Source organism: Melanerpes formicivorus, unplaced genomic scaffold, assembly GCF_026170545.1.
Source record: "Melanerpes formicivorus ecotype bairdi unplaced genomic scaffold, bMelFor1.0.p_v2 SCAF_106, whole genome shotgun sequence".
Classification (NCBI taxonomy): domain Eukaryota; kingdom Metazoa; phylum Chordata; class Aves; order Piciformes; family Picidae; genus Melanerpes; species Melanerpes formicivorus.
Genome location: NW_027142458.1, coordinates 417,010 through 434,838, shown reverse-complemented (window position 1 = coordinate 434,838; position 17,829 = coordinate 417,010). Strand labels below are relative to the sequence as shown.

At 51.3% G+C, this 17,829-nt stretch overlaps 1 protein-coding gene across 3 annotated transcripts in view; it reads left to right on the top strand.

Annotated features, from left to right (window-relative positions):
- Window positions 1-17,829, top strand: part of CACNB4 (calcium voltage-gated channel auxiliary subunit beta 4) — a 136,261-nt gene that overhangs the window by 39,940 nt on the left and 78,492 nt on the right. For 2 of the 3 annotated variants that reach the window (XM_068166784.1, XM_068166783.1), the window contains exon 1: window positions 17,266-17,426. The exons of the other annotated variant lie outside the window; for it this stretch is intronic. In XM_068166784.1, the coding sequence (XP_068022885.1) occupies window positions 17,382-17,426 (45 nt within the window). In that variant the 5' untranslated portion in view covers window positions 17,266-17,381. Of the gene's footprint in view, window positions 1-17,265; window positions 17,427-17,829 lie in introns of those variants that run through there. 3 annotated transcript variants of the gene reach the window in all.

Below are 17,829 nucleotides of genomic sequence, written 5' to 3'. Positions count from 1 at the left end.
GGTGGCCAAAGAAGCAGGAAGGTGCTGGCTCAACATTCTCTCACCATGCAGCAGGACAGGTGAGGGGGTGATCTGCTGGAAAGCTGCTCTGCAGAGAAGGACCTTGGAGTGCTGGTGCATGAGTTGCTCATAAGCCAGCAATGTGCCCTTGTGTCCAAGAAGGCCAATGTTCTCCTGGGAAGGCTGTCACCAGGAGGTCAAGGGAGGTTCTCCTCCCCCTCTACTCTGCTTTAGTGAGGCCATGATCCTGCCATGAGCCCTTGGTGGAGTTGGCTGCACCACTCCACCATGCTCCTATTTTATCCCAAACCTGCAGGCTCAGCAGGTCAGGCACCAGATGTTGAACCACAGTATGAACAGTGTGGATGGATCTCAGCTCTGGGAGCTCTGCCTGTGTGAACTGGAGAGTTTGGGTGTCCTGGCAGTAATAGTTAGCTGCACCCCTCCACCATGCTCCTATTTTATCCCAAACCTGCAGACTTTGAGGCTCAGCAGGTCAGGCACCAGGTATTGAACCACAGTATGAACAGTCTGGATGGATCTCAGCTCTGGGAGCTCTGCCTGTGTGAACTGGAGAGTTTGGGTGTCCAGACAGTAAGAGTGTGTGTGTGTGTGTGGGTTTTTCAGTTTGTGGGGAAAAACTTCTCCTTGTAATCATCTTGGACCCCTCCTGTCAGTTGGGCAGCCACTGCCACACTACCTGTCAGGAGAGAGGAGTGACTGAGAGGGATCTGTGCAGGTTAGGAGTGTGGGCAGAGAACAAAACACTAATCATCTGCAAAAGTACAGTGAAGGAGAAGTCATCTTCAGCGTGCCTTGAGCAGATGGATGGGGAGGAAAACAAGGCCAGAAGATGTCTGACAGAGGGGAGCACAAAACATACCTCAAGTTTCTCAGAAAGTTTGTGCCTTTTGGTAGAGCACAGAAGGGCCATTTTGTTGCTCCACATCTCGGCTCCTCACTCAGTTAGAGGGCCAGAGCAAGTTTCAGAAGTGTTGGAACTCTGTTACATGAAAGCAATGTCTATCTCCAGTACCCTTGGCTCAGGTAGTTGGAGGAAGAAGGAAGGCAGCTCTCCCCCAAACCCCCAGTGAGATTTGGACAGGCTGGAGAGCTGGGCAAAGGGGAATATCAGGAGCTTCAACCAGGAGAATAGTATCATAGTATCAGTCAGGGTTGGAAGGGACCACGAGGATCATCTAGTTCCAACCCCCCTGCCATGGGCAGGGACACCCCACACTAGATCAGGCTGGCCAGAGCCTCATCCAGCCTGGGCTTAAATTAACCAGGTTGGAAAAGACCTTTGAGATCATCCAGTCCAACCTATCACCCAACACCATCTCATCAACTAAACCATGGCACCAAGTGCCTCATCCAGGCTCTTCCTAAACACCTCCAGTGATGGTGACTCCACCACCTCCCTGGGCAGCACATTCCAATGGCCAATCTCTCTTGCTGGGAAGAATTTCTTCCTAACCTCCAGCCTAAACCTCCCCTGGCACAGCTTGAGACTGTGTCCTCTTGTTATGGTGCTGGTTGCCTGGGAGAAGAGACCAACCCCCACCTGGCTACAACCTCCCCTCAGGTAGTTGTAGAGAGCAATAAGGTCTCCCCTGAGCCTCCTCTTCTCCAGGCTAAGCAACCCCAGCTCCCTCAGCCTCTCCTCACAGGGCTGTGCTCCAGACCCCTCCCCAGCTTTGTTGCCCTTCTCTGGACACCTTCCAGCAACTCAACATAGAGTCCTGAACCTGGAGAGGAACAAGCCCATGCACCACTACAGGTTAAGGGTTGACCTACTGGAAAGCAGCTCCATGGTGAAGGAACTTGGAGTGCTGGTGGACAGTAAGTTATCCATAGGACAGCAATGTGCCTGTGTGGCCAAGGAGGTCTTCTGAGGTGCATTAAGAAGAGTGTGGCCAGCAGGTCAAGGGAGGTTCTCCACCCCTTCTATTCTGCCCTGGTCAGACCACATCTGCAGTGTTGTGTCCAGTTCCAGGCTCCTCAGTTCAAGAGGGACAGGGATAGACTAGAGAGTGTCCAGTGGAGGCTCTGAGGATGATGAAGGGAGTGGAACATCTGTCTGATGGGGAAAGGCTGAGAGAAGTTGTCTGGGGCTCTGCTCAGCCTGCTGTAGCTGCAGATGTTGCTGCTGACTGCAGAGGGGTTGGACTGGATGAGCTTTCAGGATCCCTCCCAACCCAACCCATTCTGTGATTCTAGTGCTATGGACCCTCTATTGTTGTTTTCACTCTATTGTTGTTTTCACTCTATTGTTGTTTGGGGATGAGTTTTTTTTGAGCATACCAAATGTTAGCCCCTAAATATTGATCCATCTCCATCTATCCCTACTTGTTGTTTCCTTTCCCATCAACAGTTTGAGATCTAGGGCACAACTCTCCTCTCAGGAGCCTATTTTGGGGTTGGGTTGTTTTCTTGGTGTGTTTTTCTTTCAGGCAGGCTCTGTAAGGATGTTGTCAAAGGCTGGAATAAACTAAACATTCTGTTCTTCCTTTTTTATGCATGACTGCAGGGTAGGGGAGACTGGTGGGGGGAGAGATGTCTAACAACTGTGTGAAGGAGTCAGAGGAAGAAAATATTGGCATTCATCTGAGTGTGCAGAGCAGCAGCAATCACCTCATCTCACCAAGCTCCTGAGCTTTCACAGGCTTGCAGCCCAGCATCATGTGCTGTGGTGCATCCTTGCAAAGTGGGACCACTGAAGGCTTTGCTCGTGGGTTGAATCCCCAGGCCGGGAGGTGTTTGAAAGGAGCAGAGATGTGGTGCTGAGAGACGTGGTTTAGCACCAGCCTTGGGAGAGTTGGAGATGCCTGCATCAGGAACAGTGTGGCCAGCAGGAGCAGGGAGGTCATTCTGCCCTGTGCTCAGCACTGGTTAGGCCACACCTTGAGTCCTGTGTCCAGTTCTGGGCCCCTCAGTTTAGGAAGGAGGTTGACTTGCTGGAGTGTGTCCAGAGAAGGGCAACAAAGTTGGTGAAGGGCTTGGAGCACAGCCCTGTGAGGAGAGGCTGAGGGAGCTGGGGCTGCTTAGCCTGGAGAGGAGGAGACTCAGGGCAGACCTTCTTGCTCTCTACAACTACCTTAAGGAAGGTTGCAGACAGGCAGAGGTTGGTCTCTTCTCCCAGGCAGCCAGCACCAGAACAAGAGGACACAGTATCAAGCTGTGCCAGGGGAGGTTTAGGCTGGAGGTTAGGAGGAAGTTTTACACAGAGAGAGAGATTGCCCATTGGGATGTGCTGCCCAGGGAGGTGGTGGAGTCACCATCACTGGAGGTGTTCAGGAGGAGACTTGATGGGGTGCTTGGTTGCATGGTTTAGTTGATTAGGTGGTGCTGGATGATAGGTTGGACATGATGATCTTGAAGGTCTCTTCCAACCTGGTTTATTCTATTCTATTCTAATGGGTGGACTTGATGATTTGAAAGGTCTTTTCCAACCCAAACAATGCTTTGGTTCTATGGTTCTGCATGGGTTCACAGTATCACAGTATCACAGTATAACTAAGGTTGGAAGAGACCTCAAGGATCATCAAGTCCAGCCTATCAACACAGACCCCATGACTAGACCATGGCACCAAGTGCCACGTCCAGTCTCCTCAACCATCCAGCTTGACCAGCAAGAGCAGGGAAGTCATCATCTCCCTGTACTTGGCACACCTAGGTTCAGTTTTGGGCCCCTCACTCCAAGAATGACATTGAGAGGCTGGAGCAGGTGCAGAGCAGGGCTGGTGAGAAACAGCTGAAGGAACTGGGGTTGTTTAGTCTGAAGAAGAGAAGGCTGAGGGGATACCTCATTGCTCTCTACAGCTCCCTGAAAGGAGGTTGGAGTGAGGTGGGAGTTGGGCTCTTCTTCCTAGTTTCAGGTGATAGAATGAGAGGAAATGGCCTGAAATTGTGCCAGGGAAGGTTTAGATTGGAGATGAGGAACAATTTCTTTGCTGCAGGAGTGGTCAGGCATTGGAACAGGCTGCCCAGGGAGGTGCTGGAGTCCCCATCCCTGGAGGGGTTCAATAACTGTGTGGCCATGGCACTGTGGGACATGGCTGTGTTGGGTTGATGGTTGCAGTGGGTGATCTCAGAGGGCTTTTCCAACCAAACCAATTCCATGATTCTGTGATCTTTGTCCAAGAGCTGAGGGGCAGATTCTAGTCCATGCTGGTTGAGTAACTCCTCATGGATCAGCCCCTTTTCACACACAGAGATTTCATGCCTATGGCATGAAGCTGGGCTTTGCTGCTGCCAGGATTGCTACAGTGGGGATTGTTCTGCTGTGTGAGGAGAAGGCAGAAGGTATTTTTAGTCCTTTCTAACTGCCTGAGATTTGTAAAAGGATTCCTGCAGTGCTGCTGGCATGGGGAGGATTTTGAGCTGCTGAATGAGCTGCAGGTGTATGTCACAGTGTGTGCAGCACACATGACTCAATTCATCCCAGCCTCTCACCTGGCTTTGCAAGAGCAGCGTGGTGCCCAGGGATCCCTGAACTAAGTCCTCTTGTCCTGTCCTAAGTCACTCTTGTACCTGGATCCCACTGCAGACCCCAACCCTCTCCTGCAGGAGTGGTCAGGCACTGGAACAGGCTGCCCAGGGAGGTGGTGGAGTCCCCATCCCTGGAGGTGTTCAAGAAACCTGTGGCCATGGCACTTTGGGACATAGTTTCATGGCCATGGTGGTGCTGGGTTGATGGTTGGACTCAATCATCTTGCAGGTCTTTATTTAATCCAAATGATGGTTGGACTCAATCATCTTGCAGGTCTTTTTTTAACCCAAATGATTCTATGATGAAATGACTTTACAGGCAAGATCTCCACTTACTCAGATGGGCAGAGCCAAATCCTTGAGTCTTTCTCAGCTCAATTCCCAACTATCCTGACTGAATATTTAAAAGAATCAGGCTGGACAAGTGGCTCCTCCTTCATTGATCTGTTGTTTCTGGATCAGTTTCTCCACTTGGATGGCTGTCATGGAAATCTACTGAAATGACCTGAGGAGTTTCCTACAGTCCCTTGCCGTCCAATTTGCAGTGCTGGGTTGCAGTATGTGGAGAATGATGCATAAGAGAAGGCAATGGAGTCAACAAGGTAATGAAGCCACCCCAAGAAGCAGCAGCAACTGTACATTAAGATCTGTATGAAAAAACCTGATGGTGACCTTCCAATACTTACAGAGGACCTGCTGGAAGGATGGGAAGAGCCTTTGGATGAGTAGGGATAGGATGAGGGATAATGGTTTCAAATGGAAAGAGAGGAGGGTTAAGCTGGATATTAAAAAGAAATTCTTCATTGTGAGGGTGGTGAAACCCTGGAACAGGTTGCCCAGGGAGGTTGTGGATGCTTCCTCCCTGGGGTGTTCAAGGCCAGGCTGGATGAGGCCTTGAGCAAGCTGGGCTAGTGGGAGGTGTCCCTGCTCATGGCAGAGGGCTCATGGATTCATAGAATGGTTTGGGTTGGAAGGGACCCTAAAGATCATCTAGTTCCCACCCCCTGCCATGGGCAGGGACACCCTCCCCTAGACCAGGTTGCTCAAGGCCTAGGTTGGAGCTAGATGATCTCTAAGGTCCCAGGATGATCTTTAAGATCCCCAGATGGTCTATAAGGAGCTTGGAGCCTCCACAACTTCTCTGGGCAAGCTGTTCCAGTGCCTCACCACCCTCAATGCTCTCATGTCTGTGTGGCTGGGTGTGTTTTGGTACTGATGACACTTTCCAGAACTCAGTAGTGACTCTCCCTGCTTGGGCAAAACAGCCTCAACGTCCCATCAGCTTTGTGACTGACTTTTGCTGGTGGTTTCCATCATTACAGCAGTCTGGAGTGGTGGACAGCAGCACTTAAGGCAGCTCACAGAATTGCAGCATCACAGAGTGCATCAGGTTGGAAGGAAGCCTCAAAGATCATCTTGTCCAAGCCCTGGCAGTGAACAGGGGACATCTCCAACTAGGTCCCATCGAGTTTGACTCTCAATGCCAGGAGTTAAGGAGATTGATTTGCATTCATGGGAAAAGAAGAGTGGCTTGAAAGAAGAAATACAACAAATGCTGAATCCTTTGGCCCAGATGGGATTTTGGCATGGGAGATAACCCCAGATGGGGCTTTGGTGTGGAAGATAACCCCATCTATCTTCTCTAAAACCAGAACCCACCCCCCCATCTTCTTTCCACCACACAATGCAGGCACAATTCCAGCCATAAACCCACCTGGCTGTTTGGGTTGGTATCTGTAGTGTGACTCTGTTTTGGACCTTCAGCCAGTAGCAGCCTGATGGACACTGGGAGCTGCTGAGTTTTTCTGGAGGGAGCTCCAGGCTCTGTGACTATCACCACAATGAGTGCAGGTACCTCAAGCTGCAGGTCTTTACAGGGAGCCCCATGTTAACACAGTGAGATGGCTGTGGGCCACATCTTGCAGGCAATCCTGGGTTTGTTGCACTCAATCCTGTGCACCAGTGGAAGCCACAATCATAGTATCAGTCAGGGTTGGAAGGGACCACAAGGATCAGCTAGTTCCAACCCCCCTGCCATGGGCAGGGACACCCCACACTACATCAGGCTGCCCAGAGCCTCAGCCAGCCTGGGCTTAAACACCTCCAGGGACAGGGCCTCAACCACCTCCCTGGACAACCCATTCCAGGGCTTCACCACTCTCATGGGGAAGAACTTCCTCCTCACCTCCAGCCTGAATCTCCCCACCTTCAGCTTCATTCCATTCCCCCTAGTCCTATCACTGCCTGAGATCCTGAGCAGTCCCTCCCCAGCCTTCCTGTAGCCCCCTTCAGATCCTGGAAGGCCACAATGAGGTCACCTGGGAGCCTTCTCTTCTCCAGACTGAACAGCCCCAACTCCTTCAGTCTGGCCTCGTAGGAGAGGTGCTCCAGCCCTCTGCTCATCCTCGTGGCCCTTCTCTGGACACCTTCCAGCACCTCCAGATCCCTCTTGTGCTAGGGGCTCCAGAACTGGAGGCGGTACTCCAGGTGGGGTAGCAGCAGAGCTGAGCAGAGGGGGAGGATCACTTCCCTTGCCCTGCTGGCCACACTTCTCCTGATGCAGCCCAGGATCAACCAGAGTTACCCTGGGTTAGGAAAACCTCAGAGAACATTCATAGCTGCCTCAGGAGGTGGAGACAATCAACTCCTGTCTATCAAAAACTACCCTGCAAGGCCCTAGCTAAGGCTCTCAGTTCCCCACAGCAGAACTTCAGTTCTTGCAGATCCCCACAGTGCCTGCAGGGAAGGGAGATGTCACAACCAGTTAAATATAGAGGATACCTACAAATGTAGCCCAGTTACCTCTCTCCTTGAAGGTGCTCTGAAGCGAGGGGAAGTGACAATGAAGTCTTCACACTCCCTGTAATTATAGCAGCCTTTATGTAACAGTGTCAGATGAATGTGGTTTAGAATAGGTGGCACCTCACTTCCTGCAGAAGAGCTGTCAAATTAGACCCTACCAGGCTAATTCATTACTTGAAATTCAAAGAAGGAAAGCATAACATCCAGTAGGCTCTGGGAAGAAAGCCTTTAAAGACACAGCATCCTCCATGCCCATGGCACATAGAATCACTAAGGCTGGAAAAGACCTCTAAGAGCTTCAAGTCCAACCTAGGGAAGTGATTCTTGCCTCTGTATGTGGCAGTGCACACCTCAAATTCTGGATTCAGTTTTGGGCTCTGCACTCCAAGAAGGTCCTGGAGCAGGTCCAGAGAAGAGCAACTAAGCTGGGGAAGGGTCTGGAGAACAGGGCTGCTGAGGAGCAGCTGAGGGAACTGGGGGTGTTCAGTCTGGAGAAAAGGAGGCTGAGGGGAGACCTCATTGCTCTTTACAGCTCCCTGAAAGGAGGTTGCAGTGAGGTGGGGGTTGGTCTCTTCTTCCTAGTTTCAGGTGACAGAATGAGAGGAGATGGCTTGAAATTGCACCACAGGAGGTTTAGGTTGGAGATGAGGAACAATTCCTTTGATGCAAGAGTGGTCAGGCACTGGACCAGGCTGCCCAGGGAGGTGCTGGAGTCCCCATCCCTGGAGGTGTTCCAGAAACCTGTGGCCATGGCACTTTGAGCCATGGTTTAGTGGCCATGGGTTGGGTTGATGGTTGAACTCAGTGATCTTAGAGGTCTTTTCTCTGATTCTCTGATGTCCATGGCCACCAGACCATGTCCTGAAGTGCCACATCTACACAAACAGCACAACACTTCTTGCTCTGGAAAGCTAAATCCATTCTTATTCATCTTATACCTCCAAGGACTACCAAATGCCACAAACATTCTTCCAGTTCTCAGTGCTCATGAGGTGGTGGAGAACAAGATCAGTGGGGGTTGGAACTAGATGATCCTTGTGGTCCCTTCCAACCCTGAATGAAACTATGAAACTATGAGATCTCAAGAGGTTATCTTATTTGTACCTCCCCTCCAAGGCAGAAGCTGGTAGTACTCAACCAAAAGCTTATCTAATCTATATTATAAAACAGAGGAGGAGAGGGAGAGAGAAAAATTGCTTTAGAGGGAGAAGGGGTGAGCAATTGGGCTGTGCCAAATAACTTAGGAGAGTGAGGACTTGAACTCCTTCCAACTGATGGAAGTAAGCTCTGCCTTAGGTGGATTGCTGGAGAATGCTGACAGTCATTTTCCTTTCTATTAATGAAATACAGACTTGGGCTCTTGTGCTGAGTCCAACAAGAGCAGCATCACATGGAAGAGAGCAATTTCCTTTAAGGGGTCCCAGAATTCAGGCAATAGAAGGTCAAAAGCAGTTTCATATGAAGTGTGCTGATGATTGGAGAAGGACTTTGGAGTGCTGGGGGACAAGAAGTTATCCATAGGACAGCAGTGTGCCCTCATGACCAAGAAGGCCAATGGTCTCCTGGGGTGCATTAAGAAGAGTGTGGCCAGCAGGTCATGGGAGGTTCTCCTCCCCATCTGGTGAGACCACATCTGGAGTATTGTGTCCAGTTCCACACTCCTCAGTTCAAGAGGGACAGGGATAGAATATAGACAGTCCAGTGGAGGCTATGAGGATGATGAAGGGATTGGAACATCTACCTGATGAAGAAAGACTGAGTGACCTGGGGCTGGTTAGCCTGGAGAAGAGAAGAGAGTGGGGATCTTAATAATGTTTATAAATACCTGAGGGGTGGGTGTCAAGGAGAAGGGGCCAGGATCTTTTCAGTGGTGTCCTGTGATAGCACAAAGGGCAATGGATATAAACTGGGACCCAGGAAGTTCCACCTCAACATGAGGAAAAACTTCTTTGCTGTAGGGGTGAGGGAGCCCTGGAGTGGGCTGCCCAGAGAGGCTGTGGAATCTCCTCCCCTGGAGATGAAATTCAAGACCCATCTGGATGCACTGCTGTCTGTCCTGCCCTAGGTGATCCTGCTTTGCTGGAGCGGGGGTCAGATTTGATAATCTCTGGAGGTCTCCTCCAGCCCTCCACTGTTCCATCATCCCCTGATGCTGAGTTTTGGCGCCTTCTGTCTGCTTAGAACTGCTCAAAGGAGTGGGTTGCTCTCCAGATGTGCTATTAAGGTGACCACTAATGCTTCTTGGTTTTATGCCCTCACCTGCTGTGGTGAGAGTGTCTCATTACTCCTAAGTAATGTCCAGGAACATAGATTCATAGGTTGACAGAATGGTTTGGGTTGGAAGGGACCTTAAAGATTATCTGCTTCCAACCTCCCCTGGCACTGGCAAGGGACACCTTCCACGTGACCAAGTTGCTCAAGGTCACAGCAGGAAGGGGCCATAGAGAACAACTGACCTTCTCCACTCAGTTGGTGTTGAGTTTTTGTTGCTTCAGGGTTAACATTCCTGCTGGTCCTTCTCCAGGAAAGGAGGCAGAGGGTGGCTTTTCCCAGACCTGGGCCTGAAATGCAAAACTCACAGCATCACAGAATGATGGGGGTTGGAAGGGACCTCTGGAGATCATCCACTAAAGCAGGGGCACCCACAGCAGCACAAGGGACAGCTGGGTTTGGAAGCTCTCCAGAGGAGGAGCAGCCTGCTCCAGGGCTCTATCACCCTTCAATCCAAGAAGTTCCTCCTCATGTTTAGATACAACTTTGTGCCTGTTGCCCCTAATCCTGTCACTGGGCACCACTGACCAAAGCCTGGTCCCATCCTCCTGACCCCCACCCTTTAAGTATTGATCAGCATTGATGAGATCCCTCTTCAGCCTCCTCCAGACTGTATAGCCCCAATTCTCTCAGTCTTTCCTCATCACAGAGATGTTCCAGTCCCCTCAGCATCTTTGTAGCCCTTTGCTGTACCCTTTCCACCAAGTCCCTGTCCCTCTTCAACAGGGGAGCCTAGAATGGGACCCAAGTACTCCAGCTGTGGCCTCACCAGGTCAGAGCAGAGGAGGAGGCGAACCTCCCTCGACCTGCTGGCCACACTTTTCCTGATGCACTCCAGCATGCACTCCTTCTGCACAGTTTGCAGGGAGTTAGAAGCAGCGAAATCCCAGGTGGAAGTGGAATTTGTTCAAGTAGGAAGAGGAGAGAAGTTGCTGACTTACAGCTCTGGCTTTGCGCAGTGCGGTGCTGAGGCGTCGCCTTGCCTTGGCAATCTGGTTCCTGCGCAGTTGTTCAAGCAGCACTTGAGTGTGTTTATGCAAATAGTTCACTGCTACATCTCCTCAAAGAGCCCTAAGAGTGCTGTCATTTGATTGTGTAATCCTTGGATTGGGCTTTAAATAAAAGCTTCCCATGGTTCTGTACAGAACTCGTGCCCTGGGGTGGAGAAACAAGAACTGGAATGAAATGGTGTTGCCATATTTGGATGGCTCAGAAGGGACTAAAGAATTGATATGGGAGAGTATCTGGATGCATGTCTCAAAGAGATGTCCCTTCTACTTCAGCAAGGGCTGGCTTTCATAAAAAATGGAGAATGTTGGGTGTATGCAGAGAAGGGAGGGGGGGTCCTGGTGGACAAGAGGCTGCCCATGAGCCAGCAATGTGCTCTTGTGACTGAGAAGGCCAGTGGTCTCCTAGAGTGCATTCAGAAGAGTGTGGCCAGAAGGTTGAAGGAGGTTGTCCTCCCCCTCTACTCTGCCTTGGTGAGCCCCAAAATGGAGCCCTGGGTCCAGTTCTGGGCTCCCCAGTTCAAGCCCTATGAGGAGAGACTGAGGGAACTGGGGTTGCTTAGCCTGGAGAAGAGGAGATTCAGGGGTGACCTTCTTACTGTCTACAACTCCCTGAAGGGAGGTTGTAGATAGGCAGAGATTGGTCTCTTCTCCCAGGCAACCAGCACCAGAACAAGAGGACACAGTCTCAGGCTGCACCAGGGGAGGTTTAGGTTGGATGTTAGGAAGAAGTTCTACACAGAGAGAGTGATTGCCCATTGGAATGGGCTGCCTGGGGAGGTGGTGGAGTCACCATCACTGGAGGTGTTCAGGAGGAGACTTGCTGGGGTGCTTGGTGCCATGGGTTAGTTGATTAGGTGGTGTTGGATTAGTTGATAGGTTGGATGTGATGATCTTGAAGGTATCTTCCAACCTGGTCTGGTCTTTGCTATGCTATGCTATGCTATGCTATGCTATGCTATGCTATGCTATTCTAAGAGAGATAGGGAAATACTGGAGACAGAGGCTCCAAAGTTGCTGAGGGGCCTGGAGCATCTCTGTGAGGAGGAAAGGCTGAGAGCCCTGGGGCAGTCCCAGAGGGGGTCTGATCAATGCCCAGTAAGAGCTAAGGGACCTGTGGTGTGCAAGAGAATGAGGCCAGACTCTTGTCAGTGGACAAGGGCAATGGGCACAGAGAGAAGGCAGAATGTACCAGTAAAAAAGGATTCAAAATGTTAGCCTTTTAAGACAGACTTTTTCAGTACTTCAAAGAGTTAGTTCATCTCATTTACCCATTCCATGTTTTCCTGGGGTCTCTCACAGCTCTTCATGCTCACACAGCCCCCAACACTGAGGGGCTTGCAGATGCTCATTGCTTTACTGTTAGCCAAGTGCAGACTGAAGATGACAGGTACCAGAGCCTTTCTTGTTGGCCTGAGGCAGTGGAATTCCCTGCCTAATAATGTCAAGTCATTTGTATTCCTCTTCAGAAGCAGTCCAGGGATGATTTTGATCTCTCAAACCCTTGAGTGAATCTGTGACCTTTATCTTCTATTGTGGTGGCTTTTCAACTGTTCCATTGAATCAGTCCTTGGGAAGCTCACCTAGGAAAGATGAAACCATCTCTGCTATTGTACCCTGTCCATTTTGCCTCTGCTAAGCTGGGCTGGATGTTGAAGCCAGAGCTTTTCACTTTCTGGAAGCTGGCAGAGATGGCCACCCACATACCCAGTGTAACACAGTGTCCTTCCCTGTGTTTACTGAAGAGGGGGCCATGCTCTAGCAGCCATTCCAGTGTGACAGGTCAGTGGCTTCTCATTGAAATACATCTTGAGCTCTGGGGAAAAAGACCTGGGAGTCCTGGTGGCCAATGGGATGGCTGTGAGATAGCAATGTGCCCTTCTGGCCAAGGAAGCCAATGGCATCCTGGGGTACATCAAGAAAAGCGTGGCCAGCAGGTCGAGGAAGGTTCATCTCCTCTGCTCTGACCTGGTGAGGCCACAGCTAGAGTACTTAGGTCCAGTTCTAGGCTCCCCTGTTGAAGAGGGACAGGGAGTTGGTGGCAAGGGTACAGCAAAGGGCTACAAAGATGCTGAGGGGACTGGAACATCTCTGTGATGAGGAAAGACTGAGAGAATTGGAGCTATATAGTCTGGAGGAGGTTGAAGAGGGATCTCATCAATGCTGATCAATACTTAAAGGGTCAGGAGGATGGGACCAGGCTTTGGTCAGTGGCACCCAGTGACAAGTCAAGGGGTAATGGACACTAACTCCACCATTAAGAAGTTCTATCTAAACATGAGGAGGAACTGCTTGAATTAAAGGGTGAGAGAGCCCTGGAGCAGGCTGCCCAGAGAGGTTGTGGAGTCTCCTTGCCTGGAGAGCTTCCAAACCCAGCTCTCCCTTGTGATCCTGGGCAAGCTGCTGTGGGTGCCCTGCTTTAGCAGGGGGGTTGGGCTGGATGATCTCCAAAGGTCCCTTCCAGCCCCTGCCATGCTGTGATGCTGTGAGCTTTGCATTTCAGGCCCAGGTCTGGGTAAAACCTTATAAATACAATGGTTCCTGGATATTTCTTTTGCCTCTTGTAATGATTATTTCCATCTTGGATCATGAAAAGTCATTTAGGGCCTCCCCCCTAACTAAATGAGCCGAGCCCTGTGATTTAGGCACCTAAGCTAAGTGCTTGGAGTGGGCTGTGTGACGGTCCCTTCTGTTTAGATCTTTTTTCAAGTCCAATCTCTATTTAATGAGCTGTGTGGATTTTTATAGCATCTTTTAGGAGCCTTTCAAGTTGAGTCATTAAATATATATTTTTAATAACTTCTCTGTCTTAAAAGGACAGTGTGAAATGTAAGTAGTGGAAATCCAATAGTGATTCCCCTGACTTCTGAATTAAATTATTTCATTAGAAATTCATGTGAAGTTCAGATGCCTTTTTATTTCCCCCCCCCCCCCCCCCCCCCCTTTCTTGTGATTTCAGGGCCTCCTTTTCTTTTGAGCTCAGCAATGATTTCTTCTCCTCTTAAACTGTATTAGTCTTCCACCAACAATATATTTAGAATAGAATAGAATAAAACCAGGTTGGAAGAGACCTTCAAGATCATCGTATCCAACCTGTCATCCAACACCACCTAATCAACTAACCCATGGCACCAAGCACCCTGTCAAGTCTCCTCCTGAACACCTCCAGTGATGGCAATTCCACCATCTCCCCAGGCAGCCCATTCCAATGGGCAATCACTCTCTCTGTGCAAAACTTCCTCCTGACCTCCAGCCTGAACTGCCCCTGGCGCAGCCTGAGACTGTGTCCTCTTGTTCTGGTGCTGGCTGCCTGGGAGAAGAGACCAACCTCTGCCTCTACAACCTCCCTTCAGGTAGTTGTAGAGAGCAATAAGGTCACCCCTGAGTCTCCTCTTCTCCAGGCTAAGCAACCCCAGCTCCCTCAGCCTCTCCTCACAGGGCTGTGCTCCAAGTCCCTCACCAACTTTTTTGCCCTTCTCTGGACACCTTCCAGCAAGTCAACATCTTTCTAAACTGAGGGGCCCAGAACTGGACACAGGACTCAAGGTGTGGCCTAACCAGTGCTGAGCACAGGGGCAGATCCTTCCAGTTGAATTGGGGCTGCAGAACACATCCACTACGTTTTTCTATTCTATGGATAACCCCCAGGAAGAGGATGAGCTGCTGCTTATTCACTGGGGTGGTCCACACTTGGTGAAGATGACCATGAAGGAGCAAGTTGCCCAGGGAGGCCAAGGATTGCCCCTTCCCTGGAGGTGTTCAAGGCCAGGTTGGATGAGCATGGAGGGTGTCCAGATCTAGTGGAGGGTGTGCTTGCCAATGCCATGAGGGTTGGAAAGAGATGATCTTGACAGTCCCTTCCAACGCAACCCATTCTATGAATCTATGAATCATTCATACATGTAGTTTCTGTCATCTGAACACATATTCTACCAGAAGCAGGAGTGCTGTCTTGTTTGAAACAGACCACTGGGAAGCCATCAGGGATTCATTATTAGTTAACTACTTGCTGTGTTTTGTTTGTTGGTTTGGTCATGTTGGCAGCAAGCTTGTTGCATGGGGTTAGAGATGAAGTTGCTGCTCCTTGGAAGACCTCCTTGACTGAGGGCTGGATCCTGGAAAACAATTCAAGAAACCTAAAGTCTAAAATTCTTCTCTTAATCATCACTGGCACTATGCTTCCTCTATAGGATAGATACAGAAGGTCTTGCTTAAGACAAAGTCAGAAGTTTGTGCAAATGAAGAGGTTATATAGACAGAAGCAATGAACACAAGGAGGGCACAGGAGGGGTAGTAACCTGGGAATAAGACTTACTATAACTTTGGGGAATCTTTGATGGAATTTGGAAGAAGTCATTGAATATGGGGAGAGTAACACCTTTGGCTTTGCTTCAGGTGCCTGTTGGACACTTCCAAGTGATTAGTGGTAACTTTGCTGCCACACCTCGAGTACTGTGTCCAGTTCTGGGCCCCTCAGTTTAGGAAGGAGGTTGACTTGCTGGAACGAGTCCAAAGAAGAGCAGCAAAGTTGGTGAGGGGTTTGGAGCACAGCCCTGTGAGGAGAGGCTGAGGGAGCTGGGGCTGCTTAGCCTGGAGAGGAGGAGACTCAGGGGTGACCTTATCACTCTCTACAACTACCTGAAGGGAGGTTGTAGACAGGCTGATGATGGTCTCTTCTCCCAGGCAGCCAGTACCAGAACAAGAGGACACAGTCTCAGGCTGCACCAGGGGAGGTTCAGGTTGGATATTAGGAAGAAGTTCTATACAGAAAGAGTGCTTGCCCATTGGAATGGGCTGCCCAGGGAGGTGGTGGAGTCACCATCCCTGGAGGTGTTCAGGAGGAGACTTGCTGGGGTGCTTGGTGCCATGGGTTAGCTGTTTGGGTGGGTTGGATTGGTTGATGGGTTGGGCACGATGATCTTGAAGGTCTCTTCCAACCTGGTTTGGTTTATTCTAAGTTTATTCTAAATTGGGTTTTGGGGAAGAAATAGCAGATGGAGCAAATGGAAAAGGCAAATGGGAAGTGTTTGTGAGCACAGAGATGTTGGATCAGATTGCACTGAAGATTGAGATTAATTGTTTTAATAAGGCTACGGAAAGTAAGTTCTCAGAACTGCAGAATGCATCAGGTTGGAAGGGACTTTCAAAGCTCATCTTGTCCAACCCCCCTGCAGTCAGCAGGGACACCTCCAACTAGAGCAGGCTGCTCAGAGCCACATCAAGTTTGACCTTGAATGTCTCCAGGGATGGGGCCTCCATCACATCTCTGGACCCAGGGAACTACATCCCTGTGATTCTTTTATTTATTTATTTATTTATTTATTTATTTATTATTTTTATCACCTATGGTTATTCTCTGGTGCCCACTAAGAAGGACATCGAAACACTTGAAGGTGTCCAGAGAAGGGCAACAAGGCTGGGGAGAGGCCTTGAGCACAGCCCTGTGAGGAGAGGCTGAGGGAGCTGGGGTTGCTTAGCCTGGAGAAGAGGAGGCTCAGGGGTGACCTCATTGCTCTCTACAACTACCTGAAAGGTGGCTGTAGCCAGGAAGGGGTTGGTCTCTTCTCCCAGGCAAGCAGCACCAGAACAAGAGGACACAGTCTCAAGGTGTGCCAGGGGAGGTTTAGACTCGAGGTGAGGAGGAAGTTCTTCACCGAGCGAGTCGTTCATCATTGGGATGTGCTGCCCAGGGAGGTGGTGGAGTCCCCAGCCCTGGAGGTGTTCAAGAGGAGATTGGATGTGGCACTTGGTGCCATGGTCTAGTCATGGGGTCTGTGTTGATAGGTTGGACTCGATGATCCTCGAGGTCCTTTCCAACCTTAGTTATACTGTGACACTGTGATACTGTGATGGTCTGAGGAGAAAAAAACCAGTGGTTAAGCGTAGGAGATGGGAAGTTCGGAGTCCTACAGGTGAAGGGCTCGCTTTGCAGTTTCCTCACTCTGTGGTGGACTGTGTTGGTCAGTTGGCTTCCCTGGATGTGGCTTTTCCATCTGTGGGATGAGGTGTGCCAGTCTGGCCAACATACTCTGAGGCCCAGGCAGTGTGGCTGATGAGCCACGGCTGCTTGGAATGAGGGGTGGGAGCAGAAACTTCCCCAGCATTACAGCTCCAGTAGGAATTTGTGCCTAAATTTAGGTGTAAATAAGGCCCAGTCTTATGTTCTTTTAAGTCTTTAGTGTTTTGGGTTTGTTTGGCTTGTTTCCAGACCTTAGGGGAGTGTGGGGGTTGTGTGGTTTCTCTCCAGCTGCTGTTCTCTGGGATCCCGAAGAAGCGGGGTTGTGGCAAAGAAAGGAAGAAACGGTGGCAAAGAAAGGAAGAAATGGTGACAAAGAAAGAAAGAACTGGCCCCGTTACTTGCCTCCCCTCGCCACCGCCTCAGGCAGCCCGGCAAGAGGCGGCAGGCAGCCGCTGTGGTTAGTTTGTCAGGGCCAGAAGGCGGCTGTCGAAGCGGCGGGCAGGGGGGCAGCGATGCTCCTGAGCGCCCCGCGTGGTGGCGGTAGTGGGTGCGTCGTAGCCAATAGCGGCGCGGCAGGGGCGCACCGCAGCCAATGGCAGCGCGACGGTAGCACGTCGCAGCCAATGGCAGCGCGGCGGCGCGGGGAGCGGGCCACGGCGGGAAGGCGGCGGCGGCGGCGGGGGTGGGCTGCGGGGCGGCGCGGCTGGGGCGTCCGCAACGCTGAGAGGGCAGGCTCGGCCCCGCCGCCGCACAGGCCTCCACCGCCGCTCGGTTCTTTCCCCCTTCCCCTTTCCCCTCCCCCGCAGCGCCGGTTCCGCACCGAGAGAGGCGCCCGGCGTCAGCGGACCTCCATGTACGACAATTTGTACCTGCATGGATTTGAAGACTCGGAGGCGGTGAGTGCTGGGGAGGGGGAGCCCGCAAGCCCACTCCCCACAGGCTTTGTTAGTGGAGGTGGCGTGCGCCGCGGGACCCCCGCCGAAACGCTCCTCCGTTGCATAAGCTGGGGGGAGCAGCTGTGTGTCGGGGTCCCGGCAGCGCTCGCCGGCGGTCAGCGGCGCTTGTGCTCCCGCAGCCCTGTGCCGGCGGCTCCCGGGGCGGGCAGCGCCGGCTCCTGCCCCGCTTGGCGCTCGTCGGCGGAGCGGGTCAGAGCCGCTAATTACACAGTGCTCGGGCCGGGCTCGTCTGAACAACCCCAGAAGTTGCTGGGCTGCCGGCGGTATCCCGGCCGGGCCGTTGGCAGGGGACGGAGCTGCGGGGCAGGTGCTGTGGCAGCAGAGGCATCACTGGGATGACAGC